Source organism: Phaenicophaeus curvirostris, chromosome 29, assembly GCF_032191515.1.
Source record: "Phaenicophaeus curvirostris isolate KB17595 chromosome 29, BPBGC_Pcur_1.0, whole genome shotgun sequence".
NCBI lineage: Eukaryota > Metazoa > Chordata > Aves > Cuculiformes > Cuculidae > Phaenicophaeus > Phaenicophaeus curvirostris.
This window is the reverse complement of record NC_091420.1, coordinates 3137628-3156087: the sequence shown is the minus strand read 5'-3', so window position 1 is coordinate 3156087 and position 18460 is coordinate 3137628. Positions and strand designations below refer to the sequence as shown.

The following is an 18460-nucleotide window of genomic DNA, read 5'->3' as shown; positions in this document are numbered from 1 at the left end:
ATCCTGGAGTGAAGCTGGGGGTGTTCCCACCACCCATTATCCCACCCTGGAGTGAAGCTGAGGGTCCTCCCACCACCCATACCCCTTGGATCGGAGCTGAGAGCGCACCCACCACCCAGCTCCGGGATGCTCCTGATCTCCCCCAGCTCTGGATGTTGGGAATCCGTATTTTAATGAGCCCTTGGCCACCTCCAGGCCCAGCAGGAGAGCTGGCAGGACGATGCCGGGCATCGCCACCGTTAATCCGGGCACCGAACCCATCTGACGAGGGACGCCGCGAGGTCGAGGGTCACCGGCAGCCCCCGCCATGCTCGCGTAGCATCCTCCACGGCGTCGATGCCGCGCGCTTCCCCCCAGCCTGCCTGATCATTTCTGGCTTGCTAATTAATAAGCTGGCGGTGCCCCGCGATGCTCGGCTTCCTACGGGTTGCAGCCAGAAGCTGCTTTGCTCCTCCCCGTCTCTCCTGCCGCTGACTCTGCCCACTGAACCGCACCAAGAGTCGAGGAGGAGAAATGGAGGGGGAATTGGCCAGGACCAGAGCCCGCTTGCCCTCGCTGCTCCTGGCGCTGCTCGGCCTCGGGCCAGGTGAGTGCGTGGCCGGCCGAGAGCCTCGCCCCGTGGGAGCCTCGTGGTGGGGACAGGTGATGGCGTGGGATCGGGATAGGGATGCTGACCCCATCCTTACCCCCCCCCGGGGGCTCCTCGAAGCCCACCCTCCGGCTCTCCTTGCACCCCTCCGCGCTCCCGCTGGGGCGCAAGGTGCCTCAGCGCTCCAGCCTTAACGAGAGGTTTCGTAACGAGCTCGGCGGCGGGACCCCCGTCTCCATCCCCGCTCCGAGGGGTCCCTAGGGTGGGATCTGCTGCTGTCGCCCCGCGGGGCCCTTTAGCCCCCAGATCCGAGCGCGAGGCAGCTCCTTACGTAAAGCAGAGGCGAGGAATCCCCTTAATTCCCTGCGTGCTAATCCACACGTTTAATAATTCCCATAAAACCTCCGATTCCTCCCAAAAGCATCTAATACTACAGGCAGATTAGCAAGGGGGGGTTATCTTCCTAACGATTAATTAGCTTGGGGAGCAGGATGGGTTGTCAGCAGCCAGCAGGCAGGAGGGACGTGGCACAAGGTGCCAGCGCCGATGACAAATATCTGACCCAGCGAGCGGAAAATAAGCTGTTAACGATGCTTCAGAGTTTTCCAGCTCTTTTTCTTTGATCAAAATTATTTGATGGCAGATTGTAGGGGGGTGGATGATGTGAAATAAGCCAAACCTTTATCACAGCGGGTAAACGCGGGGGGGAAAACCGACCTCGTAGCTCTGGGGTTTGGGGTCTGATGGAGACCTGAGTTGGGCTGGTGATGCCTCGAGCATCAGGGGGTTCATCCTCCTTCTTCACCCGCTGGATTCTGCCGTGGGGTCAAGGCTCCAGAGCCTCATGTTCCCGGAATCCCGGGGTAAACAGGATGAGCCGGGAGGATGCTGGGTTCGGCGGAGGCCCTGGCACCAGCCGGCTCTTCCCGGCCGTCATTTCCTCCAGCCATTCGTACAACAGCGTGGGGGTGGCCGGAGGGGACCCCCCCTGCACCCCGAGAGCCGCCGACGTGCAGCGGGAGGGTGGAAAATAGCAGTGGAGGCGCAGGGAGGAGGATGCTCGGTGCCCGTGTCGATATTTGTGCCTGGAGCCTGGGTGAGAAGCACCACGGGGGGTTCCCATGGACAGATGGACAGGGCACACGGCCCCCTCCAGCCTTCACACGGCTCCAGCAATGGCAGAAGAGCATCCACCTGAGCTCCTCCATAAGAAGCCTCTTCAAGGACTACCCCCCCAGCTCCTATCTGACCTCCTGTACCCCAAACCCAGCACCTGGGGACCCCCAGCCGCCCCCTTGCTGCCTGCTGACCCCCCCATATCCCCCTGCTCCCACCCAAAAGCTCAAAATCCTCCCTCCGTGCTCAGCGGTGCCAACGCTCACGGCCAGCGAAGCTTCCCAGGACCCCAGAAACTTCCCAGCCACCCAGGGAAGCCTCAGAAATTCAGGAACGGTTGGACTCGGTGATCCCGTGGGTCTCTTCCAACCTGGTTATTCTATGATTCTATGAAATTCGCTTGGGGTTAAGGCTGAGCTGGAAGAATAGAAATCGAGGCTGGGATAAGCAGGGATGAGAGCGACAAAAAGCTCCAGCGAGGTGGAGCACATCTTAGAAAGCAAAGCAAAGAGGCAGCTTCGTAACGTGGGGGCTGCTGGAGGGTTTTATATGAGTAAACACGCGCTTGGCTGTGTTTAATCTGCTTTAATATACAGGCACATCTGCTTCTGCCTCCTGCGGGCTGGGGGGGGAGAGGAGGAGAGGTGGTGGGGGCTGCATAAAAGGGGCGAAGGACTCAACGTTGGGTTCCATCCCGGCCAGGATGGGGTAAAACCCTTTGCTCCGACGTCTCCATCCCAGCAGCTGAGCATCCCGGTCCCCGCGTGGGACGGGGATGGGGAGAAGGGGAGGCTGTTACCCCACTGGCAGAGGAGCGTGGGGGGCTGCGGGGGCCCCGGCCGGCAGAGGAGACAGCTTGTAGGTAGGCGGGAGCTGCCAGGAGCGCGGGAGGTGGTGCTGAGCAGCTCCTGGCAGGGATTTTTTGCAGAGAGATGTCGATGCTGCCAAAAAAAACCAACCCTCCGCGGTGGAGGCTCAGATGGAGGAGACAAAATAGGGATTGGATAGGCAGCTGCCCTGGATGGAGACGGCAAATGCCATTCCTGAGACAACCACCCTGGTCCTGCATCCCAGAGGTGGCTTCAACCCCATCCTTGTAGGAATCACCCTGATCCCGCATCCCAGAGGTGGCTGCAACCCCATCCTTGTAGGAATCACCCTGGTTCTGCATCCCAGAGGTGGCTTTAAACACATCCTTGTAGGAATCACACTGGTCCTGCATCCCAGAGGTGGCTTCAACCCGATCCTTGTAGGAATCACCCTGATCCTGCATCCCAGAAGTGGCTTCAACCCCATCCTTGTAGGAATCACCCTGATCCTGCATCCCAGAGGTGGCTTCAACCCCATCCTTGTTGGAATCACCCTGCTCCTGCATCCCAGAGGTGGCTGCAACCCCATCCTTGTAGGAATCACCCTGATCCTGCATCCCAGAGGTGGCTTCAACCCCATCCTTGTAGGAATCACCCTGGTCCTGCATCCCAGAGGTGGCTGCAACCCCATCCTTGTAGGAATCACCCTGATCCCACATCCCAGAGGTGGCTGCAACCCCATCCTTGTAGGAATCACCCTAGTCCCGCATCCCAGAGGTGGCTGCAACCCCATCCTTGTAGGAATCACCCTAGTCCCGCATCCCAGAGGTGGCTTCAACCCCCTCCTTGTAGGAATCACCCTGGTCCTGTATCCCAGAGGTGGCTTCAACCCCATCCTTGTAGGAATCACCCTGATCCCACATCCCAGAGGTGGCTGCAACCCCATCCTTGTAGGAATCACCCTGGTCCTGCATCCCAGAAGTGGCTGCAACCCCATCCTTGTAGGAATCACCCTGGTCCTGCATCCCAGAGGTGGCTTCAACCCCATCCTTGTAGGAATCACCCTGATCCTGCATCCCAGAGGTGGCTTCAACCCCATCCTTGTAGGAATCACCCTGCTCCTGCATCCCAGAGGTGGCTGCAACCCCATCCTTGTAGGAATCACCCTGATCCTGCATCCCAGAGGTGGCTGCAACCCCATCCTTGTAGGAATCACCCTGATCCTGCATCCCAGAGGTGGCTGCAACCCCATCCTTGTAGGAATCACCCTGGTCCTGCATCCCAGATGTGGCTTCAACCCCATCCTTGTAGGAATCACCCTGGTCCTGCATCCCAGAAGTGGCTTCAACCCCATCCTCGTAGGAATCACCCTGGTCCTGCATCCCAGAGGTGGCTGCATCCCTCCTGGGTCCCGGGAGCAGCATCCTCACCAAGCAGGGACCTCGCAGCCATCCTGCTCTCTCCCCAGCGCGTTAACCCTTGTCGATCTTTCGCAGGCATCTTGGCCGAGGCGCATTTTAAGGCGGACAATGAGGTTTTGCAGCTGCTGGCTGGGAATTCTTCCCAGACTCTCTTGGAGCGATGTACTGGTGAGAGCCCGGCCGCAGCCCCGGCGACGTTCAGATGGGGCACCCGCATCTGAACCCGTAGATGCTTTTCTCTCTCTCTTTTTTGGAAACCAGCCTCCAACCCCAGCATCCTTCCCTCCCTGCCGGAGCAGGAGGCAGCTCCAGTTGGGATTCAGGGTCTTCTAGGGGGGGACATCCTCGTCCCCAACCTGGAGAGGGACCCAACCAGCGGAGAGGACACCAGGCGGCTTCGTCAGGGCAGGGAGATGCTGCTTCTTCCCTTCAAAAAAGGGACCCAACCCCAAGGGTCCTGCTGTCCCCATCTTGTCCTCGCTGTCCCCGGCTTGTCCCCGCTGTCCCCACCTTGTCCGCGTGCACTCGGTGACTTTTCCACCTTGTCCCCAGAGCTCCTCTTCGGCCAAGCCCGAGCGCAGCCCCAGCAGGTGAACGGCGTCCTGGGGGGGTCGGTGCTGCTCGCCCCAGCTCTGCCCCCCAATAAAACGGTCAAAGAGATCGAGTGGAGCTTCTCGGCCGGCGCCGGGGCCACCATCCAAGTGGCAGAGTTCGGAGCCGGTGGCTTCGAGCGCCCGGATCCCAAGGATCGGTTCAAGGATCGCCTGGAGATGTTCAATAAAACGGCACTGAAGATCCGGGCGCTGGAACGGGGAGACACCGGGGTCTACGGGGCCAGGATCAAGCTGCACCCGGCGCTGGTGGAGGATCAATCCTTCAACCTCTCCGTCTACGGTGAGCGGCTGCGAAAGCCCTGGGGGGGAGCACAAATCCCTTACAGGTGGGGAAACTGAGGCACAGGGGGATGATGGGGTTCTCCAGGGGAAATAGAAAGCCCCAGGTGCAAGCAATAAGCCCTTTACAGATGGGGAAACTGAGGCAGGAGTTTACCAAGGTAAATAGAAGGCATCGAGTGTGAGTTCCAACCCCTTTACAAGGTGGGAAACTGAGGCAGGGGTTCACCAGGGTAAATGGAAAGCCTTAAGTTCAAGCGTTAACCCCTTTACAGAGGGGGAAACTGAGGCACAGCGCGATGATGGAGTCCACCAGGGTTAGATTGGACCCCAGCCTTTGCACCCCAGTGCCTGCAGCCTCCCAAGCTCTGCAAAAAGCCAAATCCAGGGGTTCCCGAGGTGCCGTGTGGAGTTTCACTGGGGACAAACGTACAAGGAGCCGCTGAGGGACCTGGGGTTGTTTAGCCTGGAGAAAAGGAGGCTGAGGGGAGACCTCATCCCTGCCTGCAACTGCCTAAGAGGAGGTTGGAATGAGGTGGGTGCTGGTCTCTTCTTCCATGGGATGAGAGGAAACAGCCTCAGGTTGCCCCAGGGCAGGTTCAGGTTGGACATGAGGAAAAAGTTCTTCACCAAAAAGGTTCTCAAGCACCGGGAGGTGGTGGAGTCCCCATCCCTGGATGGGGCTCAAAAGGCAAGTAGATGAGGTGCTCAGGGATGGTTCGGTGGTGGAGAGGGATGGTTGGACTCGATGACCTCAAAGGGGATGGTTGGACTCTATGACCTCAAAGGGGATGGTTGGACTCGATGGTCTCAAAGGGGATGGTTGGACTCGATGACCTCAACGGGGATGGTTGGACTCGATGACCTCAACGGGGATGGTTGGACTCGATGGTCTCAAAGGGGGCGGTTGGACTCGATGACCTCAAAGGGGATGGTTGGACTTGATGATCTCAAAGGGGATGGTTGGACTCAATGGTCTCAAAGGGGATGGTTGGACTCGATGGTCTCAAAGGGGATGGTTGGACTCGATGATCTCCAAGCAATTCTGTGATTCTCCGACGATGGGGATGAGCAGGGTGGAGCAGCCACCCTGACCCATCCTCTCCGTCGGGTCCAGAGTCGGTTCCGAGCCCCCGGACGCGCAGCCAGCTCCTGGCCAGCACCCTGGAGTGGTGCAACCTGACGCTGCAGTGCCAAGGAGCCGGCAAAGGCGCCGTCAACGTCACTTGGAAGAGGGACAATGTCATCCGCGAGCTGCCCTCCGACCGCCACCAGCTCTCCCAGGATGGCACCACCTTACGGGTGGCCCTGCCGCCCACCGCCGCCAACGTCACCTACGCCTGCACCGTCAGCAACCCCGCCGACCAGAAGGTCGTTCTCTTCGATCTCCAAGACATCTGCCAAGGCGGAGGTGGGACCCTCGCCCTGGGGGTGCTTGGAGGGTTCCGAAGGAGCTGGGTGGCTCGGGGGAGGCAGCTTTAAGAGGGGGTGACACTGCTCAGTGCCTCCCTCCAGCTGGAGGCCAGTTCCAAGTGGGGGTCCCAGGGCGCAGTTCTGGGTCCAGCCCTGTTCAGTGTCTTTATCAATGACCTGGATGAAGGCATTGAGGGCACCCTGAGCAAGTTTGAGGATGACACTGGGAGGAAGCTGGATCTGCTGGAGGGTTTTGAGGGTCTCCAAAGGAATCTGAACAGGCTGGATCCATGGGCTGAGACCAACGGGATGAGGTTTGACCAGGAACTTGGGGCACAACAACCCTGAGCAGCTCCAGACTAGAAGTCTGGCTGGAAAGTGCCTGGAGGAGAAGGACCTGGGGGGGTTGGTTGAACAGGAGCCAGCAGGGGCCCAGGGGGCCAAGAAGGCCAAGGGCATCTTGGCTTGGATCAGAGCCGGCGTGGCCAGCAGGGCCAGGGAGGTTCTTCTCCCTCTGGCCTCGGCCCTGGGGAGACCGCTCCTCGAATCCTGGGGTCAGTTGTGGGCCCCTCCCCACAAGAAGGATGTTGAGGCTCTGGAGCGAGTGCAGAGAAGAGCAACGAAGCTGGGGAGGGGGCTGGAGAAGAAGAGGAGCGGCTGAGAGAGCTGGGGGGGTTTAGCCTGGAGAAGAGGAGGCTGAGGGGAGACCTCATTGCTCTCTGCAACTCCCTGAGAGGAGGTTGTGGAGAGGAGGGAGCTGGGCTCTTCTCCCAAGGGCCAGGGGACAGGACGAGAGGGAATGGCCTCAAGCTCCACCAGGGGAGGGTCAGGCTGGACATCAGGACAAAATATTTCACGGAAAGGGTGATTGGGCAGTGGCAGAGGCTGTTGAGTCCCCTTCCCTGGAGGGGTTTAAGGGCCGGGTGGACGAGGTGCTGAGGGACATGGGTTAGTGATTGATGGGAATGGTTGGACTCAATGATCCGGTGGGTCTCTTCCAACCTGGTGATTCTATGATTCCGCCCTCGCAGGGGGACAAACGTCCTTCTCGAAGTCGGGGTACATCGTCCTGACCCTCATCCTGCTGGTGGTGAGCTTGGGGGGAGCCTTTTGGTGCTGGAGGATGAATAGTGAGAAGACATCAGACCCAGGCAAGTGGCACCCACCCCACCCCCCCCAAAAAAAAGAGCCAACGTGGCTTTGGGTGTGTGGGAAGCGGGTGTCACCACCACCCCCCTCGTGATGTCCCCGCTCCCCTGCAGCTGCCACCCCCACGGTCCCCGCCGAGGAGAGCCCCTCGGACCCCCAGTACGCGGAGATCGTGCGCAGGAGCCCCCCGGAAGGTAATGACCAGGTGAGCCCCCGGGGGGCTGGGGGCTGCGCCGGAGACGGGCACCGCGGCACCGGCACACGGTGGGGGCACCATCACACTGGGATCATGGTCATACTGGGGTCCTGGTCACACTGGGGTCCTGGTCAAATGGGGGTTCTGGCCACAATGGGGTCCAGACACACTGGGCTGCTGGTCACACTGCGGACTCAGCCATACTGGGGGGACAGCCACACGGGGTCCTGGCTACACTGGGGTCCCAGCCACATGGGGGTCCTGGGCACACTGGGGGTTCTGGTTAAGCTGGGGGTCCTGTCCACGCTGTGGTCTCCACCAAACTGGGGGTCCTGGGCAAACTGGAGGTCCCAGCCATGCTGTGGTCTCCACCAAACTGGGAGTTCTGGCCAAACTGGGGGTCCTGGCCACACTGGGGGTCCCAGCAACCCCAAGTGTCCCAGCCCCTGTGGGGTCCTAGTCCCCTGGGACACCCATGGGTGCAGGTTGGGCTCCCCATGCCAGGTAGAACATCCCATGGAGGTTCCTCAGGAACCAGGGAGGGGGCTCGGGGCCGGTGGGACCCTCAGCAGCCCCCCAACTTCTGCTGCAGGGCCTGGGTCACCCTGAAAACAGCCAAGAGCCAAGCTCTCCGCAGAAAGCACCGGTCACCACCGTCTATGAGCAGATCCACCGGGCACCAGAGGACACGGCCGAGGAGGTGACATAGACCCTCAGGTGCGGGGAGGTGGGGGCTGCAGGTGGGACCCCCCAGTTTCTCTCCTGTGGAGGCTGAAAGGCTCCTCTCTCCCGCAGGTACCCGCAGAGCCGGAGCATCGGGATCTCCTGGAAGGGCTGTAAAGTGCGTTTTGTGCCAAATCCGAACCCTCCAGCCCCCGTTTCGGCTCCGGGGATGAGAGGCACCATCTCGGGGTGACAGCCGGATGGATGCTCTCCTCCCCTCGACCCCCCCAAAAATTACCCCTCCGGTTTCTCTCCAACCTCCTTGTCTCAAGCCCTCCAAGACTGTTTGGGGAGTGGGATCCCAGAGACGAGAGGCGAAGCTGGGGACCCTCTACGATCCCTGGACGCCCCAGGATGCCCCGAGATGCTCCAGGATGAGGGGGACACCCCAGTTTTCACCCCGCTCTGTGCTGGGTTTGGCTGGGGCTGGGGGCACCGGGGAGGGGGGACACACATCTCAGTGCTTGCTGGACTTTCGTGCTTCAGCACGGTGCTGGGGGTGCAGGATGAGACCCCTTGGGGTAAATTGACCCCCTCCCTCCCCACCTCCTCATCCCCAGAGCCCCCAGGTCCCCCCCAGGACCTCACTGGGACCCCATGGAGGGAGAGGAGAACCAGCCCACCCGCTTTGCCACTGCCACGAAGACACAACGGGGGGGACACCAGGGTGCCCTGTCCCATCTCGGGGAGCATCTCCAGGGCCACGGAGGATGCAGAAGGGATCGTTGCCTGCATGGATCCGCCGAGAAGCACCCCTGCTTCCCCCCACCCCCCCAAAAAAACCTCCGTAGCTGTTGCCTGTGTAGCCCGTGCACCGTCGCGTGGAGGGGGTGTCTCACTGCCTGTGTGTCCAGCACCTACTGTCACGGGGCCCCTCGCTCGGCCGGACCTCCCGACGCTGTAAAAAACAGCAAATAAATGTTGGTGAGATCACGGGGGAGGGAGAACTGAGCACGAGGGGGTGTGAAAGCAAAGCAGGGTGAGAGGATTCCGTCCCTCTGCTCCGGTGAGACCTCGTCAGGAACCCTGAGTCCAGTTCTGGAGCCCTCAGCACAAGGAGGACCTGGATCATAGAACGATGGGATGGGTTGGGTTGGAAGGGACTTCAAAGCCATCCAGTTCCACCCCTGCCATGGGCAGGGACACCTCCCATGGATCAGGGGCTCCAAGCCCCATCCAACCTGGCCTTGAACCCCTCCAGGGATGGAGGAGCCTCCTTCTCTGGGCAACCAGGGTCTCACTGCCCTCACAGGAGAACATTTCTCCCCAAAATCTCATCTCAATCTCCCCTCTGGCAGCTCAAAACCATTCTCCTCATCCTCTCCCTGATCCAGAGCCCCTCCCCAGCTTTCCTGGAGCCCCTTTCAGTCCCAGAAGCTGCTCTAAGGTCTCCATGGAGCCTTCTCCAGGCTGAACAACCCCGACCCTCTCAGCCTGTCCTCGTACAGGAGATGTTCCAGCCCTTGGATCATCTCTGTGGCCTCCTCTGGACTAGGTCAAACAGCATGAAAAGGGGCTCCAGGAAAGCTGGGAAGGGGCTCTGGATCAGGGAGAGCAGGGAGAGGATGGTTTTGAGCTGCAAGAGGAGAGATGGAGATGAGATCTTGGGGAGAAATGTTTTGCTGCGAGGGTTTTGAGGACCTAGCCCAGGTTGCCCAGAGCAGTGGTGGCTGCCCCATCCCTGGAGGGGTTCAAGGCCAGGTTGGATGGGGCTTGGAGCCCCTGATGCAGTGGGAGGTGTCCCTGCCCATGGCAGGGGTGGGACTGGATGGGTTTGAGGTCCCTTCCAACCCAAAACATTCCATGATTCCATGGGTGCGTGTGTGCACGTGCACCCGCGTTTCTCTCCGTGCATCCATGTGCGGACTCGGTGCAGCAGAAGCGTCCCAGGACTGTGCAAACCACCCAAGGTTCGGGCTGCACCCCAAGAAACCTCATCCCACCCCCCTGTGCGTGGGGGGACGCAGCCACCTCTCACTTCCCTTCCCAGAAAGGCAGCAGCGATGTGAGCTCTGCTCGTGGTCCGTGAGCCGCTTGGAGCTGGCTGGACCCCCAAAACCTGGTGCTTCTCACATCCAGGATACGTTTGGAGCCCCAAGAGGTGACGGGCAGCGTGGGGACAGGGCTGGGATGTCCCCAGAGAGCTCCTTAGGAGGTTCTGCTTCAGCAGCAGCTTCACAAGCAAAGGTTTTGCTGCTGGTGAGGAGAAAAGGAGCCAAGATTTCTGCTGGTGTGGGGCCAGGACACCCCAAGTGTGGGGACAGGATTTTTTGGGTATGGGGGGACAGGACATTCTGGGGGGGACAGGACACCTCAGGGTTGGGGACAGGACCCTCTGGGTGGGAGGACACTGGGTGTGGGGTGACAGGACGCTCTGGGATGTGGGAGGACGTTCCAATTATGGGGACAGGACACCCCCAGAGCTTCACCCCTTGATTTAGAGCCAAACCAACCCCCCTGGAGGAGGAGCATCCTCCCCCCACGCTGGGGACCAAGGTCTCCTCCTCATCCCGGCCGTGCCAGGCTCCGTCACCCAGCCCAGCTGGCATTGTTGACCCAAGATCGATCAGCGACGTGCGGCATCTGGCTCCCGCGTTTATTGCACGGAGGACGGATCCAGGCGGAAACCAAGGGCTGGGCGGTGGGGACCAGTTTGGGGACTTTAGGGACCAGCTTGGGGGCTTGGGGACCAGCTTGGGGGGCTTGGGAACCAGCTTGGGGTCATCGAGTCCCGTCCCCAAAGCCTCAGTGTGGATCCCACCAACCTCAAGCCTTGGCTTGGCCACGTTGCTCGGGTTCCGTGATGTCCCCGTGGTGTCACCGCCACTCCCCTGGGAAGGTTCTCTGCTCTGCTGGGGACATTTGCATGTTGGCCACATAGAGTCAGCTCTGTGAAGCTGAAGGCTTCGTGCGCGGCGCTGGAGCGATGGGGACGGCGTCTGGCCCCCCGTGGCCCCGTGGCCACTGGCTGCTGGCCACGCTCTTCGTGGTGGCAGGTAGGCAGGAGGGGAGGGAGGTGGCCGCGAGGGGAGATGCTTGGGACCCCGTTTATTAGCGACCCCCGTTATGTAACAACCTCTACTTGTAGAACCTCTATTTATTAGGACCCTGTTTCTTAACAGCCCCCATTTCTTAATGACCCCATTTATTAGAACCCCTGTTATTAGCAACCCCCATTATTTAACAACCTCTACTTGGTGGAACCTCTATTTATTAGGACCCCGTTTCTTAATGACTCCGTTTATTAGAACCCTTATTTATCAGCAACCCTCATTTATTAGGACCCCCATTTCTTAATAATCCCCTTTTCATAATGACCTCCCTCATTAAACCCCCTATTTATTAGCACCCCCATTTTAATGACCCCCATTTTTAATGACCCCTGTTTCTTAATGACCCCTATTTGTCAGGATCTCCATTTCTTAACTACCCCTATTTATTAAACCCCTTATTTATTAGCAACCCTCATTTATTAGGACTCCCATTGCTTAATAACCCCCTTTTCTTAATGACCCCTATTTATTAAAACTCTTATTTATTAGCAACCTTCATCTATTAGGACCCCCATTTATGAACAACCCCCATTTCTTAATGACCTCCACTTATTAGAACCCCTATGTATTAGCATCCCTATTTATTAGGACCCCAATTTCTTAATGACTCCTATTTATTAGGACCTCACTTCATAATGACCCCCATTTCTTAACAACCCCCATTTCTTCATGACCCCCACTTGTTAGAATCCCTATTTATTAGCACCCCATTTCTTCATGACCCCCATTTCTTAGCAGCCCCCATTCCTCAACGCCCCCCATTTATCAGTGACCCCCATTTCTTGGAGACCCCGTGGCGCTGGGAGAGAGCTGAGGAGCCCAGCTTTGGCTTCCACTTGCCAAATGACCTCTAGCCTCAAGGCACAGGGGAGAAAAGCCATAGAATATTGGGGTGAGGACAGGGTCTCTCTCTGGGAGGGAACCAGGAGATCCCCCCAACAAGAGGTTCTTGGGGCTGTTGGCTCCTTCTTCTGCTCCGTGGCTGCCGTTGGATCACCTGGCTTGGCCAACACGTGGCTGGAAGAGCCGTGATGCAGCATCACCTCCTTCCTTCCATAGAATCATGGAATGGGTTGGGTTGGAAGGGACCTCAAAGCCCATCCAGTCCCACCCCTGCCATGGGCAGGGACACCTCCCACTGCACCAGGGGCTCCAAGCTCCATCCAGCCTGGCCTGGAACCCCTCCAGGGATGGGGCAGCCACCACGGCTCTGGGCAACCTGAAGACACATCATGAAGAATTTTCTCCCTAAGTTCTCACCTAGACCTTCTCCCTTCCAATTTAAAGCTGTTCCCCCTCATCCTACCCCTCCATGGCCTTGGGAAAAGCCCCTCCCCAGCTTTCCTGGAGCCCCTTTCCATGCTGGAAGATGCTCTAAGGTCTCCGTGGAACCTTCTCTTCTCCAGGCTGGACAACCTCAGCCTGTCCTCATCTGGGAGGTGCTCCAGCCCTTTGTACTGGTTGCATCCAGCATCGTTCTCCATGGGTGCAAGGAGTGAGCAGGGTTTAGGTTGCTCCCAAGGCATCGGTTGAGATGCTGAGGTGCCACCATCTCTCTCGCTGTCCCCAGAGCCCAGCAGTGTCCCCACAGCCCCCACCCAAGGCACCCAAACAACCCCCCCACCTCCTCTCTAGAGGCCACAAAGCGCTGGGGCGTGTGGTTTGCCGGCTACGAGCTGGCTGCACGGTTCCCCTCGTCTCACCTTCCTCTTCACAAACCAAAGCGGCTGTGGAGACACCGAAACAGCTGTCACCTCAGGAAAAGGGGGGCTGCACCCCAAAAGCTCCACGCTAAGCAGCCCTCATCCCCACCAGGACCCCTGGGGACATCACCGGATGGTTTAATCTCAAAGGTGCCCTGGTTTGAGCCCCACATGGGGGCAGGCGTGGTGGGAAGAGCATCCCCATCCTCTCCGTGAAGCCCTGGCTGGTTCCCATTGTGGGGGTGACTCAAGCACAGTGTGGGGGGACACCAGGTGATGGTGGGACAGCACGAGGCGATGGTGGGACAGCACCAGGTGATGGTGGGACAGTCAAGGAGCTTCTCAGCCAGCGCTGGGACCACCATCCAAGTGGTAGAGTTTGTCCCTGGTGACTTTGAACACCCAGATCCCATAGACCGGGTCAAGGACCACCTGAAGATGCTCCCAGCTTTGTGTCTCCATTTGCCACCGAGCCAGAGGGCGGTGAGGGTTGAGGATGGGTGGGCACCTCCTCTGCCTTTTTGGGGTCACTCTGCTGGCCGTGGCCATCGGGTTGGTGGGTGGGCAAAGGGCGAGGGTGGAGGTGTCCACAAACCAGCCAGGAATGAAGGGTTTGAGTTGTTCATGGGGTCCCACCACCCGCTGTTTGCTACCAGCCCCTCCTGCCCCGTAGCCAGATCCCTCTGGGGATGGTTTGTGGGTCACCATCACCCTGCACCTGCAGCCCTGGGGGTGAAGGATCAGCAAATCATGGGTTGGGTTGGAATGGACCTCAAAGCCCATCCAGTTCCAACCCCCTTGCCATGGGCAGGGACACCTCCAAGTAGAGGACGGCACAACAGGTTCCTGGGACCTCCCTTAACTTCTCTGCTCCTTAACTGGTTCCTGGGACCTCCCTTAACTCCTGATGCTCCTTCATCCCAAGCCCAAGAGCAACCCCAACATGTGAACGGCGCCCTGGGGGGGTCGGTGCTGCTCGCCCCAGCTCTGCCCCCCAACAAGACGGTCAAGAAGATTGAATGGACCTTCTCGGACGGCACCGGGAACACCATCCAAGTGGCCGAGTTCGGAGCCGGTGGCTTCAAGCGCCCAGATCCCAAGGATCGGTTCAAGGATCGCCTGGAGATGTTCAATAAAACGATGTTGAAGATCCGGGCGCTGGAACGGGGAGACACCGGGGTCTACGGGGCCAGGATCAAGCTGCACCCGGCGCTGGTGGAGGATCAATCCTTCAACCTCTCCGTCTACGGTGAGCGGGTCCCCACCAGGGTGGTGGAGATGGGTCCCCACCTCATGGGCGAGGCGCTAAAACCCTCCTGGGTGCAAAGTTCTCAGAAAGGGGAACAGAAATCGCTGCTGATGAACAGCTGGCACGGGATTTGCCCGACTTTGTGACTCACCACGAGCCACCCCGACCGGAGCTTCCCCTTCCCACGCTCCCTGTCCCCACCAGCCCCGCTCGCCTTCCCCAGGGTGACAAGGAGGGTCCCCAGGGGGTCCCTGGGAGGATGAGGGGGTCCCTGGGTTGTTTCTGAGCAGATTAGGGGGTCCCCACGGTGTCCCCAGGGTGTCCCTGGAGTGTCTTCAGGAGCACAAGGGTGTCCTGGGGTGTCCCTGGGAGGATGAGGGGGTCCCCAGGGTGTCCCCAGGGTGTCCCTGGAGTATGTTCATGAGGACAAGGGTGTCCTGGGGTGTCCCTGGGAGGATGAGGGGGTCCCCAGGGTGTCCCTGGAGTCTGTTCAGGAGCACAAGGGTGTCCCGGGGTGTCCCTGGGAGGATGAGGGGGTCCCCACGGTGTCCCCAGGGTGTCCCTGGAGTGTGTTCAGGAGGACAGGGGTGTCCTGGGGTGTCCCTGGGAGGATGAGGGGGTCCCCAGGGTGTCCCCAGGGTGTCCCTGGAGTATGTTCAGGAGGACAAGGGTGTCCTGGGGTGTCCCTGGGAGGATGAGGGGGTCCCCACAGTGTCCCCAGGGTGTCCCTGGAGCGTCTTCATGAGGACAAGGGTGTCCTGGGGTGTCCCTGGGAGGATGAGGGGGTCCCCACGGTGTCCCCAGGGTGTCCCTGGAGTGCCTTCAGGAGCACAAGGGTGTCCCGGGGTGTCCCTGGGAGGATGAGGGGGTCCCCACAGTGTCCCCAGGGTGTCCCTGGAGTGTCTTCAGGAGCACAAGGCTGTCCTGGGGTGTCCCTGGGAGGATGAGGGGGTCCCCACAGTGTCCCCAGGGTGTCCCTGGAGTGTCTTCATGAGGACAAGGGTGTCCTGGGGTGTTCCTGGGAGGATGAGGGGGTCCCCAGGGTGTCCCCAGGGTGTCCCTGGAGTATGTTCAGGAGGACAAGGGTGTCCTGGGGTGTCCCTGGGAGGATGAGGGGGTCCCCACGGTGTCCCCAGGGTGTCCCTGGAGTATGTTCAGGAGGACAAGGGTGTCCTGGGGTGTCCCTGGGAGGATGAGGGGGTCCCCAAGGTGTCCCCAGGGTGTCCCTGGAGTGTCTTCAGGAGCACAAGGGTGTCCTGGGGTGTCCCTGGGAGGATGAGGGGGTCCCCAGGGTGTCCCCAGGGTGTCCCTGGAGTGTGTTCAGGAGGACAAGGGTGTCCTGGGATGTCCCTAGGAAGATGAGGGTGTCCCCAGGGTGTCTCTGGAGTGTCTTCAGGAGCACAAGGGTGTCCTGGGGTGTCCCTGGGAGGATGAGGGGGTCCCCAGGGTGTCCCCAAGCAGCCTGAGTTGTGCGACAGGCTCCGTTTGCACCTTACCCAGGTCCAGTGCCCGTGCCGGAGATCCAAGCCCAGCACCTCTCCATGAGCACCCAAGGGTGCAACCTCACCCTGCGGTGCTGGGTACCGGCCGGCACCGGCGCCGAGGCCACCTGGCAGCTCAGCAGCATCTTGGGGACACCCTGGGGACAGCTCTGCTGGGACAAACAGACCCTGTGCCTCTCCGTGCCCACCAGCGCCTTCAACTCCAGCTACACCTGCCTGGCCCACAACCCCCTTGAGGAGCAGAACGTCACCGTCCGGGTGGACACGCTGTGCCGGCACCTCGGTAAATCGACCCCCGGCACCCGGTGTCACCGGCTATGGGCTCCTGGCACCCATTGTCACTTGTCCCCACAGATAGAGGTGGCTGGTGGAGGTGGCACGTGTGCTGGATGGTGGTGGCCCTGGGGGCTGGAGCCCTGCTGGGTCTCCTGTGGCTGTGGAGGAAGAAGAGGAGGAAGAAAACGGACAAGGGAGGTGGGTGCTGTAGGGTGAAGGGCTTCAAGGGAGGGCAGGGAGGATCTGCAGAGGGGTCTGGAGAAGCTGGATCCATGGATGGAGGGCAGGAGGGATCTGCAGAGGGATGTGGAGAAGCTGGATCCATGGATGGAGGGCAGGGAGGGTCTGCAGAGGGATGTGGAGAAGCTGGATCCATGGATGGAGGGCAGGGGGGATCTGCAGAGGGTTCTGACCAGGCTGGAGCAATGGCCAAGGCCAACGGAATGGGGTTCAACAAGACCTTGAGGGGCTGGAGCTGCATCCAGAGAAGGGAACGGAGCTGGGAAGGGGCTGGAGAACAGGGGTTGTGGAGCAGCTGAGGGACCTGGGGCTGCTTAGCCTGAAGGAGGCTGAGGGGAGACCTCATCGCTCTCCACAACTGCCTGAGAGGAGGTTGGAGCGAGGTGGGTGCTGGGCTCTTCTCCCAAGTGATGGGATGAGAGAAAATGGCCTTAAATTACCCCAGGGCAGCTTCAGCTTGGACATGAGGAGAAAGTTCTTCACCAGAAAGGTTCTCAAGCACTGGAACGGCTGCCAGGGAGGTGGTGGAGTTCCCATCCCTGGATGAGGTTCAGAAGCCGGGTAGATGAGGTGCTCAGGGATGGATCAGTGGTGGACAGGGATGGTTGGACTGGAAGATCTCAAAGCTCCTCTCCCCGCAGCTGCCCTCACCCCACTGTCCAGCGAGGAGGCTCCACCAGAGCTGCTCTACGCCGAGATCCAGAGCAGACCCGGCGGCCAGGAGAGGGTGAGCCTGGGCTCGGGGATGGATTTGGCTCGTGGCCCATCGCACGGTGACACCAGGGTCTCCTTCTTTCCCTCAGCAGAGAAACCCCCCCACCATCTACAGCCAGGTCCAGCTGCTCTCCTAGCACCGCGGCCGGTGAGTGCGGCCACCACCTCAGCCATGGGGCAGCTCCAGCCTCGTCCCACCACCCTGAAACCCCTGACTGCCCCTGTTTTGTCCCCAAGCAGGAGGACAGAGACCACTGAGCTCCCGCCAGCGTGGATGGACGGACGGATGGACCCGGCTGTCCCCTCTGGGACGTCTCCTGCCCCCTCCCTGCAGGAGTCGGGGGGCTGTGAGCAGCTCCCCTGTCCCCCCCCCCACCCTGGGCTCAGCCGGGACCCCAATAAAGGTGGTGGAGATGACCTGGGGAGGCTTCATGGGTCTCTGCACCTCTGGATCCCCACCTGGAGAGAGGGTTCCTGCACAGCTGGATCCCTATGCAGCTGGATCTCCTTATCTAGGTGGCCTCCGCACAGCTGGACCCTCTATGCCAGGACCCCTGCACAGCTGGATCCCCGGCCAGCCATGCACCACACAGCTGGATCCCTGCACAGCTGGATCCTCCCTACCAGGATCTTCGCACAGCTGGATCCCCCATGCAAGGATCCCTGCACACCTGGATCCCTGCACAGCTGGATCCCCATACACTCATGCCCCCGGCACAGCTGGATCCTCTGCACCAGGATCCCTGCACAGCTGGATCCTCCATGCAAGGATCCCAGCACAGCTGGGTCACTGCACAGCTGGATCCCTGCACAGCTGGATCCCCATACAGTCATACCCCTTGCACAGCTGGATCCCCCATGCAAGGATCCCTGCACAGCTGGGTCCCTGCACAGCTGGATCCCCGCACAGCTGGATCCCCATACACTCATGCCCCCGGCACAGCTGGATCCTCTCTCCCAGGATCCCTGCACAGCTGGATCCTCCATGCAAGGATCCCTGCACAGCTGGGTCCCTGCACGCCTGGATCCCTGCACAGCTGGATCCCCATACAGTCATACCCCTTGCACAGCTGGATCCTCTTCACCAGGATCCCTGCACAGCTGGATCCCCATGCAATTCCACCTCCCCCTTCATCCCCCAGCACAGCTGGATGCCCGCACAGCTGGATCCTCTACCCCAGGATCCCTGCATAGACAGCCAGCCCACCCCGCCGCTCCGCTTTCCGCTTCCTTTTGTCCCCCCTCGGCTGCCGTCGCTACGCGGAAGGGTTGGGGGGGGAAGGAGGAGGGAGGGGCGGGGTGAGGGGTGGGGGCCGCGCGCGCGCATCGGAGAAGGGGGAGGAGGCGGAGGAGGCGTGGCCGGAAGCGGAAGCGCGTGGGCGCGTGCCCGGAAGTGTGTGGGCGGTGGCGGCGG

General features: G+C 60.4%; 2 protein-coding genes across 2 annotated transcripts; both read left to right on the top strand.

Moving 5' to 3' along the window:
• Positions 1-240: 240 nt before the first annotated feature.
• LOC138732275 (SLAM family member 8-like) lies at positions 241-9220 on the top strand. The gene is made up of 7 exons (XM_069878825.1): positions 241-586; positions 4488-4829; positions 5946-6239; positions 7273-7392; positions 7504-7595; positions 8179-8303; positions 8382-9220. The coding sequence occupies exons 1-6, from the start codon at positions 514-516 to the stop codon at positions 8293-8295; spliced, it is 1038 nt and encodes a 345-aa protein (XP_069734926.1). The 5' UTR covers positions 241-513; the 3' UTR covers positions 8296-8303; positions 8382-9220.
• Positions 9221-11231: 2011 nt separating this feature from the next.
• LOC138732042 (SLAM family member 8-like) lies at positions 11232-17297 on the top strand. The gene is made up of 7 exons (XM_069878389.1): positions 11232-11305; positions 13991-14314; positions 15815-16099; positions 16171-16290; positions 16974-17059; positions 17139-17194; positions 17284-17297. Exons 1-6 carry the CDS (start codon positions 11236-11238, stop codon positions 17181-17183), a joined length of 930 nt encoding a protein of 309 aa, XP_069734490.1. The 5' UTR covers positions 11232-11235; the 3' UTR covers positions 17184-17194; positions 17284-17297.
• Positions 17298-18460: the final 1163 nt, after the last annotated feature.